At 42.6% G+C, this 23,009-nt stretch overlaps 1 protein-coding gene across 1 annotated transcript in view; it reads left to right on the top strand.

Moving 5' to 3' along the window:
- The first annotated feature begins 9,941 nt into the window (after positions 1 to 9,941).
- The window catches only part of NTM (neurotrimin), a 1,335,738-nt gene continuing 1,322,670 nt past the window's right edge, over positions 9,942 to 23,009 (top strand). The window contains exon 1 of the mRNA XM_004714205.2: positions 9,942 to 10,250. Within this exon, the coding sequence (XP_004714262.1) occupies positions 10,169 to 10,250 (82 nt within the window). The 5' untranslated portion in view covers positions 9,942 to 10,168. The remainder of the gene's footprint in view (positions 10,251 to 23,009) is intronic.

Below are 23,009 nucleotides of genomic sequence, written 5' to 3'. Positions count from 1 at the left end.
AGATAAGAGGCTGAAACACAGGGAATCCAAGATAGAGAAAGCCCTCAGGGCCAACAATGAGAGTAGAGATACCAGGAGGATTAGGGGAGGGTGAGGGGAGAAAGGAGGAAATTGATCACAAGGATCAACCTATAACCCCATCTCAAGGGGACGAACAAGTGGGTGAGGGGGTGACGGAAGACGATGTAAGATATGGAAAAATAGTCTATAATTTATCAAGGGTTTGTGAGGGAGGGAGGGCAGCAGAGGGAGGGACAAGAAGTGGGGAGCTGATATTAGGGGATCAAGTGGGAAGAGAATGCTTTGAAAATGATGATGGCGGCATATGTGCAAATGTGCTTGACACACTGGATGAATGTATGGATTGTGATAAGAGATTTAAGAGCCCCAATAAAAGCACTTAATAAAAAAGTAAATAAATTTTTTTTAAAAAGAAAAGAAAATAGTATTTAGCTATGATTTTGGATGTCAAAAAAGCATTTTATCAAATTTAATACACTTTCTGGATGAAAATTCTAAAGAAGATTGGAAAGAAGGAACATTCCACAATATGGTTAAAAACCATCAGCCTACATTGTACTTAATAGAGAAGAACTACTGTTAGCTATCACCTTGAAATTAGTAACAAGATAGGGTACCTACTCAAAGGTCCATAATTAAAAGAGAGAGAGAGAGAGACAGCCAATAGATGCATTAAGCAGAGTTGCAGAATGTAAAGTTATCAAGCAAAAATCAGTTGAATTTCTGTACACCAGGAATGAGAGCTCTGGAAGGGAAATTAGGTAAACAATTCTGTTTACGATAGCAAAGAAAATAATTAGAAATAAATAATTACATGAACAGTTACTCCTTGTTCTCCTGCCTAACTTGTGTGTGGATTAAGAGAAAGTTATTTGAGCAAAACAAGGGAATACTAGATGGTTAAAATCTAGAAAGACGTGTGTCAGGATTGTATACTTTCACCATATTTATTCACTCTGTATGTTGAGCTAATTATCTGAGGAGTTGGACTACATGAGGACAAGCATGGAACCCAGATTGGAGGAGTGTTTATTAATAAACTGTAATTTGCATATAACACATCCTTAAAGCACTTGCTTATGATGAGCTATAATTGCAGCTTCCAATATGGATACAATTAAATGTAAAGAAAAAAAATCCTGACAACAAGATCAATCAACATCACAATAAATGGGGAAAGATTGAAATGGGCACCAATTTTGTCTTGCTTGAATCCACAATCAATGCTCATGGAAGTAGAGGTCAAAAAATCAAATGACATATAACATTGCGTGAATCTGCTGCACAAGACCTCTTTGAAGAGCAAGGAGTCACATTATGTGTGCCTGACCCCCAGTATGGTATTCCCCGTCGCCTTATAAGCACACGAACGTTGGGCACAAATCAGGCAGACTGCAGGATAATCGTGCATTTCAGTGACAGTGCTGGCCAAGATCGTGAAAAGCACTGAGTACTTCCAGAGCAGCAAATACGTCTCTCTTGGAAGATGTACAGTCAGAATGCTCCTTAGAAGTGTGGATGGTGAGAATTCGTTGCAAGTTCTTTGGGCATGTAATTAGGAGATACAGTCCCTGGAAAAGGATATCATGCTAATTAAGTCGAGGGTCAACCAGAAAGGGAAGACATTAAGTGCTGGATTGACCACGGCTGCAACGAGAGGCCCAGGGATGAGAACGAGGATGATGCAACGTTTCATTTTGCTGCAGTAGGGTCTCTGTGAGTCAGAACCAACTGGATGACAACTACAGGATGGCTAAGATACCAAAAAAATCACAAAAAACTTAACATGCAAATAAGTGAATAAATAACAAATGTTGGCAAGGAGGTGGGTTGGAACCCTTACCTGTAACTGGTAGGATTCAAAATGGTCTGGTCTTAGGAAAATGTTATGGTGGTACCTCAAAAAAAACCTAAAAGAGAACTACCATGTAGTCCGGAAGTCCAGCTCACGGGTGTATAACCCCAAAGCCTTTTAAGCAGAAACTCAAAGCATGACTTGCACACAAATGCTCCTGTGGCTTTATTCTCTATAGCCAAATATCCACCAACAGATTGGATAAATAACACGTGGTACACACCAACTTGTGGCACATGCAAAGGGATGCTATGCAATCAGTAGGGCACCTGAGCCTTTTTTTCCTTTTAAAAGAAGATGGTTCATTTCTAAAGACATTTTAAAATTGCGAATTAGGCCTTTCACAGTTCAGGCCATCAATTATGTATTCAATGGTTTAAACTACTGATCAACCCCTCCACCCATCCCCAATAGCTTATTTGACCCCACCTGAGATTTCATTCTCTTTCTTGTGGATTATTATCTTCCTTTTAACTAGAGTGAACACCTGCCAATCCCCTGGGCCTTTCATCTCTCCTTTGCCTCGGTCACCTCCAAAGACTGTTCTTTTTGGTATGAAAGTCATTGTCTTCGTCTTTTTTTTTTTTTGCCTAAGACAATGGTCTCACGCAATACTCGTCTTTTGCGATTGACTAGTGTCACTCAGCTTAATGTTTCCAGGTCAATTCTGGCCATGGATGCTTCATGGTTTCAACTTTCTTTTTCTAAACACCCTGCATGGTATTTCATTGTCTATACGTCTCACGTGTTCTTTATTCATCCTTATACTGATGGTCATTTAAGTTGTTTCCTCTTCTTGCTATTGTGAAGAATGCTGCCAGGAACATGGGTGTGCATGTCTGTGTTCATCCTATGACTCATACTTATTTCGGGAGAATACCCAGCTGGAGCCTGTGGAATTTCCATTCCCAGTGGTTTGAGTGCCATATTGCTTTCCGCAGTGGTTTCACAGTAGGGTATGAGAGTTCCTGTCTCTCCAAAGCCTTCTGGGCATCGGTTGTTTTCTTTCATTTGAATTTGATTCTTACTGTCATTATAATGTAATATTTCATCTTTGCTTTGATGTGTGCACTACAAATTCAAATGGAGCTTAAAGACTTTATGCTGAGCAAAATAAGCCAATCACAAAAGGATGCATATTATACAGCATCACTTATATAAAGAGACAAGAAAATCAAATTTTTTTTAGTGGTTACCACGAGTTGGAGAGAGCGGGAGAATGCAGTTGAACCATTTAGGGGAAATTGCATTAAAGGTGGTGTTGCTGAACTCATTGTTTTAATTGCTGTCCAATAAGTTGTGTACACATAAGACGTTGAATTGACATTTTGTGTGTGGTGGTTAAATCTATAACAAGACATACACACAGAGTAGCTGCTACGGCTCTCTATAAACAACCAAACATCTCATGTTCTACTTCCTGCTTTGTTGCTGAGTCCGGGGGTCTTCAGGACTAGGAAGCAACCACCCAAGGCACAGACGGCAGACCGGGTCCCACCTTGGGGTCTCAACCACCAGATGCTCCATGCAAAGAGGTGAGGCTTTCTACTCTATGAAGAGTTACAGGTCTGGAAACCCACAGCGGCAGCTCTACTCTGCTCTCCAGGGTCACTGTGGATTGGGATCAACTCAATGGCTGTGAGTAGTCACCTGGAGCCACTGAGGAAGAAGGAGAATCAGGGATAAGACAAGGATATGAATGGTTTGCTAATTGCAGCCATGAGCAAATACCTCCTTTGCCATGAGATAAAGAAAACACACACAAAAACCTGGATGTGCCTAAGGCCCAATTGCATCTGAGTTTTTAAAATTTTTTTATTACTATTTTTTTTAATCTGAGTTTTTAAAACAAAGATTCCATAGAAAAATCCTGACCAGAAAAGGAAAAATGTGGGATGGAATTTCAAATTCATATCACCTCTAAACATCTGAAGCCATTGAGGAGGCATGAACCCCTGAAATGACTGCCCTGAGAAATCTTTAAACCTTCAAGCAAAAATACCCACTGATGCCATCTTAATATAGAACACTACTATAGCTTAACTAGTTAGACGTTCTGCCTCAAGCAATGTGCTATTTGTAGAACCATCTCTATGGGATCAAACTGACAAGTTTAGATAGCAAGCTTAAAGAGGATAGATGATAGCCATGGTGGTGTAGTGGTTACATGTAAGCCTGCTAGCTGTGAGGTTAGCCGTTCGAAACCACCAGCTGCTCCTCAGGAAAAAGACGAGAGGTTCTATTCCCGTAGAGAGTTACAGTCTCCGAAACCCACCGAGGCAGTTCTACGCTGGTGAAGCAATAGCACTGAGTTGGGTTTTGGAAGCTTGAAGAATGTAACCAAGGTCACAACATGGAACATGTAGAAAAATTGCCATGTGTTTTGTGTAAATTCTAAATAATCTCAAAATAAATAAAATTGAGGGAGAAAGTGTATGCTCAGTGTGCTAAGCATGGTCACGATACTAGTGCGTTGGTGTCATTAAATGCTAACTCACAGTCATGTCAAGTAGGACAGAATGAAATGTTCCCCAGTACGATGCCATACTCAGAATCATTGCTAAGATCGGGTCCATTACTGCAGACCCGGTGTGTTTTCAACGCCTCCTAACAAACAGGGCTCACATTCAAGCTCTGCTGCTGCACTGAGCAAAACGCTGCTGCGATCCATTGGGTTTCCCCTGGCTGCCTTTTAGAAGTAGCTCACCAGGTCTTTCTTCCTAGGCTTAGTCTAGAAGCATCATTGAATCCTGTATACTGTAGGTGACCTTGGTGATATTTGACATATTGGTGGCATGCCTTCTAGCATTATAGAAACCTGAAGTCACTATAGTTCACAAAACTGACAAAGTGACAGATGGTGGGTCCTACATGTATATAGGAAGTGAATAATATTCATTTAAAGTTGTGCTAGTGCCCATGTTTAACCTTTTAAAATGTCAAACTTTGTAAGACTAGCAATTAAATTGTGTTCACTGGAACACAGCAGAGCTGGATAAGGGAACCCAAACAAATATCTTCCAAACGCCATCAAGTCGATTCTGACGCATGGCAGCCACGGAGAACAGAGTAGAACGGCTGCCTCAGGTTGCCAAGGCTGGTCATCCTCATGGAAGGAGAGAGCAAGCATCATCGTCTCCCGTGGGGTTGCTGGTAGGTTCGAACTGCTGACCCCACCGTAAGCAGCCCAACAGATAACCTACTAATGAATCCCTGGAAGCCCAAAGACACCTGTTCTATTCTTTCATTTCTGATTTCACCGGCCAACACACATTTTGGTGCCTCAAATGTTAGACTTATCTCGTGGTGTATTTGACCTGCTGCTCCCTAAAATGGCTTGACTGTCCCCTTATCAGCTCTAGTTTTGAAGACCTAGAACATAGGCCGTATGCCACTTTTTATATTTTGTTCATTCATAAAAATATTGGGATATTTCTATGTAGAGTTAGCTGATCTGAGATAAGGAAAGTGCATACTGGTTTTATTTGAAATAGTTTGTACTGTACTAAATATTTAGGTCAAGTTATACTTCTCATGGTGTCCTTTGATCCAAAGATATATTTGAACAATGCAAATTGCATGAACTTGGGATTTCCCCAAGTTTCACTTTACCTTTATTAGCTTGTTATTTTTTAAAAAGGGCCATTAAAAAAGGTTACCATACAATAAATAAGGATCCCTGATGGCGTAGAGGGTCATGTGTTTGATTGCTAACGACAAGGACTGCTATTCTAGTTCACAAGCCACTCGGCAAAACAGAGGTGAGACTTCCTGCTTCCATAAAGATTACAGCCTCCGAAACCCCCAGGAGAAGTCTTCCTCTGTCCTATATTTGCTGTGACTTGTAATTGACTGAGTAATAGTGAGTTTGGGACAAACTTCTGAAATCCAAAATGTGTCTGTCAAGGTTCCAACTCCTTTATTAAAATTAACTTGTTCCAGTCTTGATACAACATGGCACAACTTCTCCACTGGTGCACAGAAATGCTTGAAAGAAAACGTAGAATTTCCTTATGAAGAAACTTGGGGTCAACTTCACCTCTGAAACACTGAACATGAATTATCCATTGACTTCTATATATTAAAATGTTTTCTGAAACATTTACTACATACTTTTGAGGAAGAGGTATTTACAGCTTCAAAATACTTGTTAAAATTGCTAAGAAGGCTTATATTTTTGCCACTAAAGAGTCCTCATACCTTCTACATATGTGCCTTTTCCAGTTTTTTTCTTTTTTCACTCTTCTCAGACTGAGTGCTGGCTTTGTAGCATCCATGTAGTCTGCATGTATCACACACCCTCCCATGCCAAAAAGAAAACCCACGGCCAGCTCATTGATTCTGACTCAGAGTGACTCAATAGGGCCAAGAAGACTGCCCTTCGGGGCGTCCAAACCTTTAAACATTTTAAAGTCTGCAGAGTGACTGGTGGGTTTGAAGCACTCACCTTATGATTAGCCAACCAGCCATCATGGGTCTGTATACAGCTTCCCTTAAGAATCTCTCAATACATAACTATTTTTCAAATAGTTCTTACTTTTTTGTTTTATCCTGTAATTATTGGGTCGGAATTTGTGTCATATTTAAAGCTAGGATGATAAATTAATAAATTAGTATAGCTCAATAGCTAAAAAGTATGGTGCAACATTCTATTTTTTAAAAAGCCCATTAGTAGGCCACTGGAGATCCCCTTGCAGAGGGGTTTCAGGAAGGAGATGAGCCAGTCAGGGTGTGATGAAGCAACGATGAAAAATACAATTTTTCTCTAGTTCCTAAATGTTTCCTCTCCACTCCCACTGTCATGATACGAATTCAACCTTGCAAGTCTGGCTAGACCAGAGGATGAACACTGGTACAGATAGGAACTGGAAATCCAGGGAATCCAGGGCGGATGATCCCTACAGGACCAGTGGTGTGAGTGGCCATACTGGGAGGGTAGAGGTGGAGTGGGTAGGAAAGAGGGAACCGATTACAAGGAACTATATGTGACCTCCTCCCTGGGGGACAGACAACAGAAAAGTGGGTGAAGGGAGACGACGGGCAGGGCAAGATATGACAAAATAATAATTTATAAATTATCCAGGGCTCATGAGGGAGGGGGGAGCGGGAAGGGAGGGGGAAAATGAGGACCTAATGCTGGGGGCTTAAGTGGAGAGGAAATGTTTTGAGAATGATGAGGGCAATGAATGTACAAATGCGCTTTACAGAATTGATGTATGTATGGATTGTGATAAGAGTTGTATGAGCCCCTAATAAAATGATTAGAAAAAAAAAAAACAATCAAAACTACAGACATCCTACTTAAAAAACCTAGAGCTGATGTGTTCTATCCAATACAATTTTCTGAATCATTTCCCCAGATTACCCCAGGAACAGGCCTAAAAGTCAAGACACCAAGAACTTTTTGTTTATGTCATTGAGCTGTATTTTTAATTTGTGGCATTCATTCCTTGCCTAAACTATTCTTCCCATCCTCATACATCTGGTCTCCACCTCGCTTTTGAGGAGTCTGTTTGCTATCAGGTAAGTTTGGGTTGATGAGCACAGGTCAGTGGGGCCAATCAACCAATTACCAGAGGGAGAAACATGAGCCTATTTGAATCTGTAAAGATGTACAGCCTCGATATGAATCAACATAGGGTTCTTATGAGTCGGAATCTCCTCAACGACGGTTGGCTTCTCACTTTTAGCTGTATCATGCCTCCAATCATCTCCATAGAACCTTTTTTACACTATAATGGCACATGACAATCTACCATGTCATCTTCTCATGATAAAATTAATGACATGTATAGCCATTTTAAAACTCAGCAATCGAAGCTTTATGTGGAGTTTCTTATATTTCTTGTATCATCAAATGCATTGTTTTATAACCCCTATTAATTTGTAACCAAAAATATAAAACAGGTTATCAGTTAAAACATCTGATATTTATGTTCCCCCTTCACAATAGTCAGCAAAGGATAGTATTTCAGAGGTTGGTCTGCTCAGGTGTGAGTCTTGGCCCACTGCTTACCAACTGTGTGAAGACAGCTACATTCGTGTGATCTTCAGTGTCCTTTTCTATAAAATAGGAGGTCCAAGCACCATTTTACTAACTTGAAGGACTTAATGAGAAAGATGCTTGAACAATACTGTCATATCAAGTGCATAGTAATTAATGATATCAACTATAGTTATTAACCTACTGTTGTCATACAATAAAGCTATTTCTTGGATTCTGGCTAATCAATAGATTTATTAAAATTTAAGGAGAAATCATTTACAAATGTCCCACTTTTGTAGGTTTGGTCTGAAGTTTGATTATGCCCCATGGCCTTGATTGGCATTCTGGAGATAAATGAAATGGTGCTAAAAGACAGTCCCCCTTTCTTCCCTCTGTGCAGTATTTTTATCACTAGTGTCCCAGTCATTCCAAAGCATTTAATTACACATGTCGCTATGCTGAACACTGCACAAAAAGAGTATTATGAAGATTAGATTCTTGTCCATTGGGAGCTCACAATATGAAGGGTGTTTTGAAGGACATATGAATTAGAACTTAATGAGGGTAAAAAAGAAAAGAACTGTTAATATGAAACACCTTTACAACTGAAAGGAGTTTTAGAAATTGACCTAATCTCTAATTTTATAGATTCTGAGATTCACAGATGTAAAATAACTACCATGATTCCTCAATTAATGTGGAGCTGAGACTAAGTTCTGGATTTCCCTACTCTGCTGTCCTTCCTCTCAGGCCACGGTGCAACGCACCTCTGGGGAACACCCTTCTCCTTCACAGACAGCACAGAGGCATAGGGGCTCCTGGGCTGCGCAGCGCTCTTTTCATTTCTCCTTCAGGGTCATAAATATAAACAGACAAAAAAGTGTCTTTGTTCTGTGCAGCATGAGGACTTGTGCATTAAAATTACAAAGGATGTATGGAGAAATTATAAGGATGTATGGAGGAATATTTCAGAATCATGGATTGAGGCATATGCATTTGTCAGAATCAAGTAGGGAATGATTTGTTATGGGTTATGTCTTTTTTCATTTTTATTTCATGTCATTTTCATCTCATAAAAGGAAGCCCAACAATGGAATAATCAACTCCCAGGGCCTTAGGATTTAAATATCCCTTAAGAAGTTGTCCCACTCATTTGATTGTTTCTGTCTGATATTCATTATCACTCATCCCCAAGAAGAAGGATGTGTATTACCCTGTAAGGTTTTAGAAGTACACACAGTCTCACACTCAGGAAGCCTTCAGCACATCTGACTTACATCTGTCTGGTTGCAATAGAAATCCACCGGGACTTAGATTTTCTTAACAGGGCATAAAGATTGAATAAGATGCTTCAAATTAACTCATTCCTTGTTCGCTTTTGGGGATAGTCAGCAGACTCAGACTATAGCTCTTCTCAAATCTCAGAACCCCAAACCCTTTTTGTGGTATCTTGTACACATGAATGCCATTAGGAAGTAAAAGGAATGAAAAATAGGAGGAATACAGGTGTGGCTGAAACAAGGATGACAGGAGAAAAGAATTAAAAGTTATTTATTATGTTCAAAGCAGGAGGGCTGATTGGGAAAAAGAGATGAAATAGGGGAGAAGGGGAACATTTGTCATTGAGGGACATGGCATCACAGGGAAAAGAGATATCAACAAATAAAATTTGACTCATCTGTGCAAGTTTTCCCGACTATGAAAATGTCCCTTTAAAATTTCCTGTAAGCAGTTACTTACTAGTAATCGGATTTGTTCAGTGCAAAGGGAATTTGACTTCAGGAGGCCAGGGAATGCCAGAGGAGAGGGGATTGCTCTCCCCTCCTCCCCCTTAGTGCTTGGGGCTCCTAGACTGTCATTTTAAAAAATGAAAGTAATATGTAAGGGGAAAAGTGGCATTTATCATTCTCTCTCTCCAGGCTTCTGTCTCTTTAATCAGCTAGCCAGATTTGCCCAGTAAATGATTCCTCTGTGTGTGTGTGTGTGTGTGTGTGTGTGTGTGTGCCCTGCACGCGTGTGTTGTAGCTCTGTCAATCCTTGGATTAGAACCAATGATTGCAGCTTGTAGGAGGGCTGTCCAGAGCCAGATTGTACAATGTGTCTCAGTGCCAGAGTATGAGTGGATATAATTACTGAGAAGTCACACTCTCACACCCTCGGCTTTCTTGTGGTGTCCTTCAGCAAAACAGTGGATTTAAATCTCCTTCCCTGAGCTTAGAGCAACGCAATCTGTCAGGCACGAAAGGAAGAAAAACCCAGCCTGACAAAAAAGAAGAAGAAGAAGAAGAAGAAGAAGAGAAAACACCATGAAAAGCACCCAGGCAAAAATGCACATTTCTGTCTCTTGGGCAATCTTCACAGGGCTGGCTGCGCTGTTTCTCTTTCAAGGTAAGAGCTTGTTATTGATTTGCCTAAAGCAGACCCAGGCATTGTACAATGTGCTTTATATGATTCGCAGGCTCCCTAAGTCTGTTCGGCTGCGCGGTTTGCAGGTGGAGGAGCGAGTGTTGAAACAGCATGGCTGGGACTTCCTTCTCCCTCCTAGGCTGAGAATACTGATGTGGCTCTGGCTGCTTCAGGAGCAGAGGGATGTATATGCATAAGTAAAATGTGTCTGGCTCCATTAGGTACGTGGCTGTGTGCTGGTCTCCCGGCTTTTACTACACATTCTTGCACACATGCACCACAGGGCACACATGTAAGCAGGGGAAATTACAGGCTCAAAGGGCACTGGGGTTGCTAATGTATTGCTGTGTTACTGGGAAGAAAATACAATAGGAAACTTTAAATATCTGCCGGTAAACTTGCCAGGCTTCTGCAAGGAGCTAACGGGAGGATGCAAGCTGGGGTCTGCCGGAGAGTATGTTCCTGGACTCTACCTGAAGGGATGCTCCGTCTGCAGCAGGGGTGGACACAATCTGAGTTTTGACGAGGTGTGGGGGGTACTGGTGGAGAATCAGGTCGATGAGAAGACAGGAGAGCACCGGGATCTGAAATTTGGGGGTGCTGTTTTTCAGTTGAAAGGTGAGGCAGGACGAGTTAATTGTCTGTTTATTTGTTGTCCAGGCAGCAGAGCCTGAGGGTTGCCGTGAGGGACGGGCTCGCGGGGCCCCGTGCGTGCTTTCCTGTTCGCAGTGCTTGGTTTGGGGGCATGGGGAATCTAAGTCCATTTACGGCATGGACAGCCCCGCAGCAATGGTCACCACTAGTCTATTTGCTCCTACCCACCCTGCACGCCCCCCAATCTGTGTGTGTGTGTGTGTGGTGGCCAGGGGCATCTACTTCTGGTTCACATAAAATATCTCTGAACTCACAGGGATTGAGGTGGGCAAAGAAACTTTCCCAGGGTGGTCCAGCAGGGCTCTCTGCCTGGAACCGGTGCCTCAGGGGGTTCAGTTGTATCCCCAGGGAAAGTTCACTACGATAAGATGAATGTGGATGGGAGCATGCCACCCACCGCATCCTCTTCCCCTGCTGAAATTTAGGGTTTCCCTGACCTCTGCTAAGCCCTGGGCACTAATCTTCTGCTCCTTGTCTGAGTTTGGCTTTGGTGATGCCACAGTCCCCTGGAGATAGATGGCAGTGGCTCTTTTGTGGAACCAGGTTGGGAAGAGTTAAGTATGTGTGGACTGCTGGCTGTGGCTCACGGAGCAAGACAAGAGGGAATGGGGGGGGGGGGCAGTTGAGGAGGAGGCCTGCGTGGGTGAATTTGATAGGGATCCTTGTCACTACATCCAACCTTCAGGAGGTTCATGGTTTCTCTCCTCCCTTGGGGTGTTGGCGGTGTAAGAGTGACAGGCGCCAACTTGGTGGCTTCCTTGGTTAACTCCTCTTATGTAACCAGCAGTATGGGGTGTGTGAGGCATAGGTTGTGTGTGTGCTGGAGCACGTGCAAGTGCAAGCACAAGGGGATGTACAGGGGCTCTCGGTGAGATCAGAGACCTAGCATCTGCAGCAGGGAAACTAAGTTCACGACCAGGCCCCTTGAGAAAATTACCTTCTATCCTGCTGACAACCAAGATGTAAACTAAGGAGGCAGGGTTCAGAGTGGGGAGGGGCAGAGCCCACCACGCTCATCTCTTCTGGCCTCTTCCATCTAGTGGCATCACACCCAAGACAAGAGCCAAACTTCTACCATCAACAGCCCCACTGGCTGTGTGCCAGGAGGCCCAGGGCCATCCTGAATTTACATATAAATTACCATACGTGACTTTTTTTTTTCATTAGAAATAAATGCAAGGAAGCATAATATTTGCTCAGACTTTGGATCATCCCTGAATAGATGAGTAGTAAGCAGTGCTGCACAAGTCTCCAGGGGGAAATCCTGTTTTGATTTGGGGGTGGGGATGTGGCAACAGGGGTGTCTCCGACCTCCTCCTCTGGTTCTGCTAAAGCCTGAAAGGAGACAATGACTGGGTATGCACTGCCCACCTCAATCCCACTCTGACCCTGCTTCCGTGTGTCATCACAGAACACCGCCTGTCCAATTTAAGGCACAGTGACCCCAAAAGACACTCCCCCTGCATCATATGCCCTTCGGAAGCGGCAGAGGTGCTGTCTGCTTTCTCTTTCAGGGGAAGGAATCGGGAGGCTGCCAGCTATCCCTTGTCAAACTTAGAAAATGACGGAGGCAGTCAGGTCTTGCCTGCAATAATCCGCCCCTATTGCATTGACCCAGGGGGGACTCGTTAGAATGCAGCACACATTCCAAGGCGATTTTTTCCTCGCCTCTGTTTTTGTTTTAAGCTGGCTCTCTCTAGAGCTGCGACTTCTTGTGTTTGCTGCTTCGTGAAAAGGTGACCGGTGCCAGGGCCAGATGATGGAACTGTCCTGAGCCGCTCCTTCCCCCAGCCTAACCAGCAACCATGATCCAGCTTAGCTTAGCGGAGAGGGAGTTTCCAGAGCATCAGCACTGATTCCTGTAGCGGGTGAGAGGGAGGGTGATTAGCTCCCCAGGGCTCTGACCCTAAGTGGCACCAGGGTTGATTAAGCAGCCTGTCCTCTTTCCTGGGGATGGGAGCAAGGAACCTGGCTTAGCAACTGCCCTTTGAGCACACCACCCACCTTCTGTCACTGAGTGGCTGCAGAAGGGATGACTACTGTATTGCTGCCATTCTCTTTCTAGAAACCCAACCCCTTCTTCCAAGGATAATCTTTCCTTTTAACACCTTCTGAGACAGTTGGCTCAGTTCCTGTCGTTCCCTTCCAAATGTCTCCCATCCCTTCCTCACACTTTATACCTGCGTCCCTGCACACCTGAGACAAGAGCACGGGCCATGTGGAAGGTGAAGGGGACGAGGGTAAGTCAACACTTTCCTTTGTACTGAACTGATATGAGCCCCCTCAGCTTAGCAGACCAGCCCATCTCCTGCCTCTCACAGCAAATGTTGGGTTCCTGGCCTGTAGTGGGTAGGTCTCCTGGCGATGGGGCACCCAATCTGACCATCACAATGTGTACTGGCACCATGAAACAGTGAGTTTGTGTGGAGGACCCTGGGCTGATGGGGCCATAACGGGTACTCATTAACATAGCCCAAGAGTAGCCACAGAGCTTCCCCAAATGGGGCGGATCTCCCAAGCATGGAGATGCTGACCTGGGGTAGATCCCAGGAGCGGTGAGTCCAGTACAATAAATTCAACTTTGCTTCATCTGTCCTACACTGGGTCAAGTGAACCTGCCAAGTCCCAGCAGTGAACAAGTCTTGCTGCCTGTAAACCGGTGCTGGGTTGAAGCCTTGCCCAATGCTAGGTCTGGGGTAAAGGCTTCCTGTTTGTGACATCTAAAACCCAGGACAAACCCAAGATGTCCTTTCTAATTCTCTGCTTCTCAGTAAGTTGGGCTTTGTTTTTTGTTGTTGTTGGTTTTTGCTTTTCCTGTAGATAGTGCAAATGGGTCCTGAACTTGGTCCTCAATGGGTATAGCGCACCCTCCTTGATCTTCTTAAGATTTGATACTCTAAGATGTAGCAGAGTTTCTGAATCACAATGCAAGACAGACACACAGCATTCACTCTGGCTGTCCACTTGTGCCGGAAACACTTGTAGAAGAAGCTCTCGGGTCTGGGATTTGGCTCTGCTCTGAGCTTTTGGGTTTGGTGCTCCTGGCTAGCTTCGGCCTACGAATGAGCGCGTTACTTTTGATCTGGCCTCCACAGAGGTGCTAAAGCCCTTCCAACCCCCTATGCACATGCCCTTTAGAGTTAGGCCACAGTGCATGGGGAATGTATACATCTGACCTTACACAGTCTTATGTTTTCTGTAGGAAAAAAAAACCAAAAACCAACTTTCCTTCTGTGAGACTGTCTCCCCACCTGCCTGCCAGGCTGGGGAGCGACTCCCCTGGGTGTTGTAAGGACTCATTAATGCTTGTAACACTCCAACCATGTGGTGCTAAGTGAAACTCCATGCTGAGATCGGTTGTATTTATGCAGTTTGCTTTCTTTCTGCTCTATTGGCTTGTTACATATTTACTTTATGTCTGTCATCATTTGAAATTCAGTAAAACAAATTAAATGTAAAAACTGAAACTATATAGAAATAAGGTAATAGGTGGTACACCGATTGGATGGTATGGGGCAGTGCCATGGGCTGATCTGTCTCAAGGTCTTTTGTGGCCTGAAGATGGGATGTGGTGCAACTCTCCTCTGGTTCATACTCAGAAAACACAATGAGAGGGCCGAAGGGCTCTAGAAGGAGCATGCCTTTCTATTCCTTTCTCAACGTGCAATGCAGGGTAGAAAAAGCATAGCAGACGAAGCATGTAGGGTAAACGAGGCCTGAATGCAGGACTTGAGGGAAATCGAGAGCTCTAATCAGGACTGACAATGGGTGGGAGCAAAGCTTTACTTTTTGTTTTATGGCCAGGAACCCCTGAAAATTGTATAAGCTCTTTATTCCAGCAAGCACTTGAATTAAGCCTGCTCTTGCTATTTTGTGCTTAAACTGAAAAGATGCATGTGTCTGTAGTTTCCTTCCTCTTCTGTTTTCTTTCTGTCCCTCTTTCTGATTTTCTTCCCTTCTCCCCTCCTTTCTCTGTTCTCCCTTTTTTCCCTTTCCCCTTTCTCCCCCTTTTCATTTTTCCTTCTGCTCCGTGGGGAAAATAATTGATCCATTGACAGATCTAGGTCAAGCTGGCACGGGTTGCTATGCTTCATTGCAGGCTCGCCTAGAAAGATGAGGGGAGGGTCTGTCTCCCCAGTTCACAGGGAACAAACATGACACAGTGGACTCCAAGGGAGGCAGAACCCCCAAGCCTCGGGATGAGTCTCGCCACCCCAGTAAGGAGACCGGGGTCGCCATTGATTGCAGAATCGTCACGATTGGGTATCCATGACATTGTCACTTTCCCTCCCACTATCTTTGCCTCTTTGTGCTGCTTTGCCCAGCTTCTCCACCCTGCTTGCTGCGGCCTCTCTTGCCCTCCCTTCTACTTGCCCAGCCCTTTCCTCGTCTCTCTTTCTCCCCTTTCCCATGACAGGAGGTCACAGAATCTCCCCCACTGCAGTCATGTTAGAAGACTGGCTTTTTCTTTATTTGCAAGAAGAAAAACAGAAATCCTGCCAGAGGAGCTCTGTAAGTCATTTGCAAATAGCAAAACAAACCAACAAGGAAGCAGACTTTTACGCTAAGAAGAGAGCATGTGAAGAGGGACTGTCAAGCTAAGAATTCAAGTACGTGGGAGGGTGCAAGCAGGTGTTAAGTTCATCTGCCTGTGAACTGGTCTCCCTTTTATCTTGTCATTCATGTGACTGGTTGGTTCTTGGTACCACTGCCACCCTATCTCACCACTTCCACGGGGACCTACCTTCTTCCCAGTACTGGAAGGTCAAAAGGATAAAGACCAGGGAAGCATTAGCCCCGGCAGCTGCTCTAGGAGAGGCAAACGTTATTCAGTGGACCTCTGTAAAGGTTAACACTTCAGGCGAGATCTAAGATGATCCCCCTTTTATTTGCTGCCTGTCCATCACACCCATATACGTTCCTGGAATCAGACAAGCGCATCATTCCCAGAGGAGTTGATTTGCTCTCATTTGTACTTTCCAGTGGGTGGAACATGACTTTCTTTCATTCCCTCCACTTGTGTGTTCAGCTCTCTGTGCCCAGAAAAGGCACAGCCTCCCCTGTGCTTATGCTGTGTCCTACAGCCACTCCTCTTCCTAGTACCTTGAACAGTTTTGGATGGTTGCCTACCTGCCTGCTTCTATCTGCATTGCCATAACTTTTCTTATCTACGAGAACTGCCTTTCTCATGGGCTCATGATTCTTCCAAATCTAGCAGCTTAGGGAAATTCTATATGCCCTGATCCTATCTCAAAAGCCAGGGAAGTCCTCAGGAGGTGGGTGGAAGCATTCTCTAAGCCAGTGATTCTCAAAGTTGCCGTACCATAGTATCGTCAAAGTTGCTTCATAATAATAGCAATGTTTTCACTCCAGACCTCAAACCAGATGCTCTAGAAGATGAGACCTCCATTCAGCATTTCCCAGAGCATTTCACAGGGTTGCAACCTGTAGTTAGGGCTGAAACTATGCTCCGTGACTTCGATAAGGCAGCCTTTTCTGCATGACCTTAGTTTCCACATCTCTAATACAGGATATATATATACAAGAAATATATATATATATAAACACAGGAAATATATATATGCAGGAAGTAGATATATATGGCTAAAAATATTCTAAGTTTCAAATAAACAATGCTACCATTTTACAAATGGTGTTTGTGAAGCTAGTGCTTGATAGGTATCCACACTTGAAGAACATCCTCAGAAGTGTCTGCAGAAAGCTAAGACTACGAGCACCAGCACAAAGGAATGAACAAAACAGAACATTGGATTGGTGTGTATACATGAAATACTACATACTGCATTACATATACTATCTCCCATATCCATGCATGCAGTTTCTTTTATAAGGCATCATGGGAGAGAGGGAAGTTCACAATGTTTCAAGTATAGGGAAAAGGAAGGAAACTAACTCTTAATGGATCAATTCCTAAAGATCCCTATAAGCAAAATGGAGCAGTCATTTGAATAAGAGTTAAGAACAAATGCCCGAGAACCAGGTTAGAAAGTGAGCCCTTGTGCACAGTGCATCAATTTGAGGACCAGGCTTTGCTTTGTTGGAAAGCAATGGTTCGTTTCCATGAATCTCCATTCATAAGTCTGAGAATTGAGCCTCTTCTACCTAGCGTCTGCTCCCCCACTCCAGTTATTCTACCACATTGCTTCTACTGCCCTTCTTCTCATGGTCAATAAAGTTTGAATGCTCAGAACCTCAATGGCAATTTTGCAGCTTAATGTGTTGGGCAGAACTGATGCTGGCTCCACTCCCCAAGCCAGTTCAGCTCCTGCAGTGCCTGCTGGAGTGAACACTTAGTTGGGTATTTTTGATGGAGTCAGCAGGTCTGAAGGGCCCACAGGAAATAGAACTCCCATGCAGGTCTGTGCCAGGTGTAGTCACTTAGTAACCCAGGCAGCCATTGGTTTCCCCAGGTGTTCTCACTGCGGTGTCATTAACCCCAGAATCACAACTAGCTTCAGCCAAGAGCACTGTAAAGGTGATTTCAATTCCTCTTCTTCCAGATCTGATCCCTCAACAGTTTAGCTGTGGGGTTCTGTAGCCTCTAGCTCCTATATGGGTAGTTTGATATATGTGATAGATTTCCAGAAGACAGAGAGAAGAAGAGAAGGAGGGAAAGAGAAAGGATAAGGGTCATTTCTGTCTTCTTAAAGATTCCAAACAAATCTCTAGATGGTGACAGATGTTATCACCTTATAGTGTCAGAGGCAGATTGTCGAGGTTCAAAGCTTGGGTACCTTTATCATGTTTCTAGTTTGAGATCTCTGGCAACTGACTTCACCTCTGTGTGATTCGGGGTATGTTTCTATGAAATGGGGATAATGATAGGATGCCCCAGACTGTCACAGTTATTAAGTGAGTTGATGTAGATAAGTGCTGGACCCTGCCTGACACATGGTAAGCTTTCAATAAGTGTTGTTCAAGAGTATCATGGTGACTGCTAATCAAGACTTTACACAGAACAAATCTAATTTTTTTAATGTCTCCGTTCTCCAAATATTTGAAAACACTAGTTAGCTTGCTCCTATTCTCCCCCAAATCTCCTCATTCCAAGGTCAAATATTTGAAATTCTTCCTCCTATTTCCTCTGTAATTATCCATAGAAAGGGTGTTGTTTTCTTTAAATTTTTGTAGAGTTGTTTTCATTACTCTACTCTTCTTCCTCTCATCATTACACATGCAAATAGAATGGCATTTTAGCTCTTTGGAAAGGCATGTAAAATCTAAAGATCTGGTCTTGTTTGTCTTCTTTCTTTTAATGTTTGCACTTCAGATACTATGGACTATTTAGCATTACTGTTCTTCCTCTCCCCTAAGCATCTGTGGACTTTGTTTTCTATGGTTCATGCACTTTCCCAGTCCTGAACTTGTCTAACTTGAAAACACTTGTTTATAATTTGAGACAAAATTCAAGGCTCAACATCCCTTGTTATTGGCTGCCATCACGTTGGTTTGGACTCAGTACAACAGAATGAAACAGTACCTTGTCTAAAAAGTGGTTCTCAAACTTCCTAAGGCCGCGACCCTTTAATACAGTTCCTCATGTTGTGGTGACCCTCCAACCATAAAGTTATTTTCGTTGCTACTTCATAACTGTAATTTTGCTACTGTTATGAATTGGGTGGCCCCTGTGAAAGCGTCGTTTGAACCCCAAAGGGGTTGCAGCACACAGGTTGAGAGCCACGGTCTTAAACCATTTTTGCAATTGTTATGTTTGAACCCACTGTTGCAGTGACCCTGTCAAACCAGCTCACTGGAATCTTCCTATTTCCAAGGCTTCCGACTGTACCAAGCATGAGACTCTTCTCCATGATACCCTGCTTTCTCCTGATCACATATGGAATCCTCACTCATTGAGGAGCATGCTGGCAGGACCTTTGCCAGGACAGATTTGTTTGTTCCTCAGACCGTCCATTCGTTAGAACCTCCCCATCCTCTCATGATGCCTCCGTTGGACTTACAGCTATCCATGATATTCACTGTATTATAGTGTAGTTACCTGTTTATGTGTCTCTCTCTTTAATCACACTGTGAACTCCTGGAGAGTAGAAGCTGCTTTATTAATCCCTGAATTTCCAGCACTCCTTGTCGAGTATCTGACCTATATGTTGTACTCTGGGTTTCTACAACTAAGGGTGAGGAAGCACAGTGTGAGATTCCATTTGGTTTTTTAGTGGCCATTTAACTCTGTTGACATAGGATGAGCTGTTGATACTTCAACCTTTCCTGATATTTTGGAATGCTATTTGGTATGCAAGAACATGACCTCAGAACCCTATAAAATTCATCTTTCTGCATTCTACCAAGCTCTTCTGCCTGGCAAAATAATTTTTGGACTGTGAAACTCTTGTTATTTATACCCTAACCCCACCTGGTTATCATCAGTCAAAAACCATATACAAGGCAATGGTAGGTGAGGAGATCACTATTTCAGATTAAACTTAGGCAAGAGCAGAACATAAGCATTCAGGTGGTGAACATATCAGACTGATTCGAGGGGGTTGAAATCTAAAACTATATTTTGCTTCCGGTAAGTGATGGGATCAGAGGAAGCCATGGACATGGAAAAGTTGAACGTAAGAAAAAGAGAGTGTGATGAAAAGAGTTTATTTGGAAAAGATAAAATGGTTGTATGTTCCTTTTAATCTATAGCTTTGTTTCCTTCTTTCACAACTCTCTGGACTAATGCATTTAGTTATCCTTCTAAATAGTCATGAAGAAACATTACTTGACTATGAAAAATATTAATCAACACATTGTTCACATCCTACAGTTCATTTAGTGATGTATAGATATGATGGTTGAAGGAACCAGGTTGAAAATTTTGAAACCAAATAAAATCTCCTAATTGTTACATATTATCTTTGAATTTTCCTTAAAATTTCTTCATAAAGAATGCAAACACTTTACCATCATGTTTCCATTACTTTCTCAAACTTATAAAAACTTATTCAAAATAAAAATAACTTGATGGTCAAATACAAAAATGTTTCCTATAGACTCTTCAATTCATAAACTAGTTTTAAAAATACCCTGTTTCATCTCTTACCCCAAACAACAATACTCACCGAGTGGCAAATTAGTGGTCCCAAGTTCCAATCAGAATTGCACTTTTTATAAGAGGATATCCATACAAAAGGATTTTTTAGGAGATATTCAGGTCTGACTCCCAAAAGTTCTTATTGAGTCTCTCAGAATTAGGCAGAATAATCTCTTGTTTTGAAAGAGCTACACATTCTATTGTGCAGCTGGAGTTGAGTACAACTAATTTTGATCCTTTCTGTGAGAAAACTTTTCTATTTTGGCAGGTACTTTGGGAGGTCCCTTAATATCAATTTTCTCCCTTTTTCTTACAAACGGCATTCTAAATTTCTTCAAGGTAATGATAAGGAACAAATCTCAAAATTTTAAAGGAGACTAGGCTTACTGGTTATGTGTGATCATTTAAAATACCCAGCTGATCCCCTTATACTTTGGTCTGACCATGTAGCCCCATGCTGACCAGTGCGATGACAGCACAAGTTTACTTTGTGGGATTTTAGAGATTGTACTCACATGACCAATGCCCTTCTCCTTCTTTTTGCCAGAGAGACTGGCACACTACCCAGAGGTTCAGGGCATGACTTTTGAACAGGAGGGAAAACAGCACATATCAAGAATGAAAGAGAGAAATTCTTCAGGTGAACTTCACTGACTCACTGTTTTCATAAGTCAAATATCATTGAAGGCAAGCACTTTCACACGGCTTATTCTAACAAAAAGGCTGGCTCAGGCTTAAGATAAGTTCTTTTTAGTAGGTGGACTAGATTTGGTATGCCTGTTTTCACATGTTCAATATTCTTCACCAGCACCACAATTCCAGTGCATCAGTTCTTCTACAGTCTCTCTTATTCAAGGTTCCACTTGCACATGCAGATGTCTTGGGTATACAAAGTACCAGGGACAGCAAAAAGGAAAAACCAATCTGTCTTGGAAGACGTGTTCCCTAGAAGCAAGAAGTGAACACTCCCAGAGTGTTCCTTAGAAGCAAGAATGGTGAGACTTTGTCTCATGTACTTTGGGCATGTTGTCAGGAGAGACTTAGCCATTGGATAAGGACCTCGTGTTTGGTAAAGTAGAGGGTCAGTAAAGAATAGGAAGCCCCTCAATAAGATGGATTGACACAGCGACTGCAACAATGAGCTCAATCATAGGAATGGTTGTGAGGATTGTGCAAGACTGGACAGTGTGTGGTTCTGTTGTGCATTGGGTTGTTATGGGTCAAAACAGACTCAATATCATTGAACAACAACAACACCATTTTTGCACTTATTATTTGTGAAAAATAAATCCCTGCTTAGCTAGATTTCTGTTACATGCAACTGAATACCCTCCTAATGGATTTATGTAGAAAAAACCAATGATTCTTTTTAACTTCTTCTAATTACAGTTACTCAATCTACAACTGATATTGAGTAATTCACTTTCTTAAACATGACTGTCACACACCATATTTAATTTAGGTTGGCATTATTGGTTGCTTCTTATAACCAACACCTGGCATCATTCCTATAGCATGAATCATTTTGATCATCATCTCCTGAACATATTCTAATTTGATAATGAACCATTTAAAGCATGCTATCTGGAAAGATTATTCTAGATGTAGTCTTCTAGGACAGTTGCCTACTTCATTTTGGACCTCACAGTTATATAGGTACACTCTACGATTGTGCTAGTGTCTTTTACACTGCTGTAACTGTTTAAAAAATGTGATTTCCTAATACACTACCAACTGCTCTGAAAGAGATGACATTAGATAGTCCTAAGTAGAGTGGTAGAACACCAGGGGACAAATCTCAAAATCATAAAGGAGGCTAGGCTTACTGTTTGGATAAAGACTGGCTAAGACTATGGCCCCCAGTCACCCTTCAGATCTGAAACTAAACTTCACCGTCTGTTTTAATCCAGGTAGATTAGAGAAACAATTCCAGGGAGACTCTCATATGTGTATAAGAAAGAACTTTACGTACAAGAGTGGTTGAATATTGAGAAAACATCCCAACCCAGTACAGATCAAGTCCATGAGTCTGATATTAGCCCATATGTCGATACCAATCTATAAAGTCCTCTTAGACTCACAAAACATATTCCATGATGCCGAATGCAGGAAAATCACAGGCCAGTGGGTGGGAAGTCTTGTGGATCCAGTGGCATTGTAAGCATCGCAGCACTGGCAGGAGTCTCCATGTGGCTTCTCCTAGTCCTGAGCTCTGGATGCATCAGGGTAGGTCCATGTGGCTTCTCCTCAGGGATGTCTCACAGGGAGTCCACCGAGAGAGTGTGTCTCCTGCCTCCAAGGAGGAAATACAGGAATTCCCAGAATCCTCAGGGGAAGGTCATGTCCACACAGAGGCCTCATTAGCTGTACAATGATTGACAGGCTAGACTCCACCCCATTCACTCATAATCCTCTCAAATTGACACCAGATTACATAACTACCATACCTTCTGACCCAGTTTTCAGGCAAACAAATGGGGAGCAATAACACCAGTATGATATACCCACTTCAGAATAATCAACCATTTAAGATCATAGGGCAGCCTTTACTCAAGTACAAAATATAGAATGGTTAATATGTGATCAGGAAACACAGGGAATAGGGCAAATGATGCTACTTTAAGGAGAGTGCAATCAATGAAATGAAACAAAACCTGTATAAATGGTTTCATGTAAATGGAATCTGCTATAAACCTTCACTCAAGTAAATAAGAAGGTTTAAAAGATAAGACCAGGATTACCAGTTAGACAGAGCCTGGTGGAGTCCCTAAGATGATGACCCTTAGTCATCCTTCAGGTCTGGAACCGAGTGCACATCGAAGGCTTGCTTTTCAGCTAAATCATACACAAACCTATATGGTGACCAATATTGGCGATTGGAGCAATGAGGTATCTATTCCTCAGAATAATCAAGTATTTGAGATCAAAAGAGCTGATTTCTCAAATGACAAAGTCCAAAAGGCAGCTTTAGGAAAGAGAGCAAGATAGGAAAGAACAGAATCAGGGAAGAAGTAGAATAAGTCCTATTA

Source organism: Echinops telfairi, unplaced genomic scaffold (genome assembly GCF_000313985.2).
Source record: "Echinops telfairi isolate 266 unplaced genomic scaffold, ASM31398v2 ScPeMD7_5592;HRSCAF=6446, whole genome shotgun sequence".
Classification (NCBI taxonomy): domain Eukaryota; kingdom Metazoa; phylum Chordata; class Mammalia; order Afrosoricida; family Tenrecidae; genus Echinops; species Echinops telfairi.
This window is presented reverse-complemented; position numbering and strand designations above follow the sequence as displayed.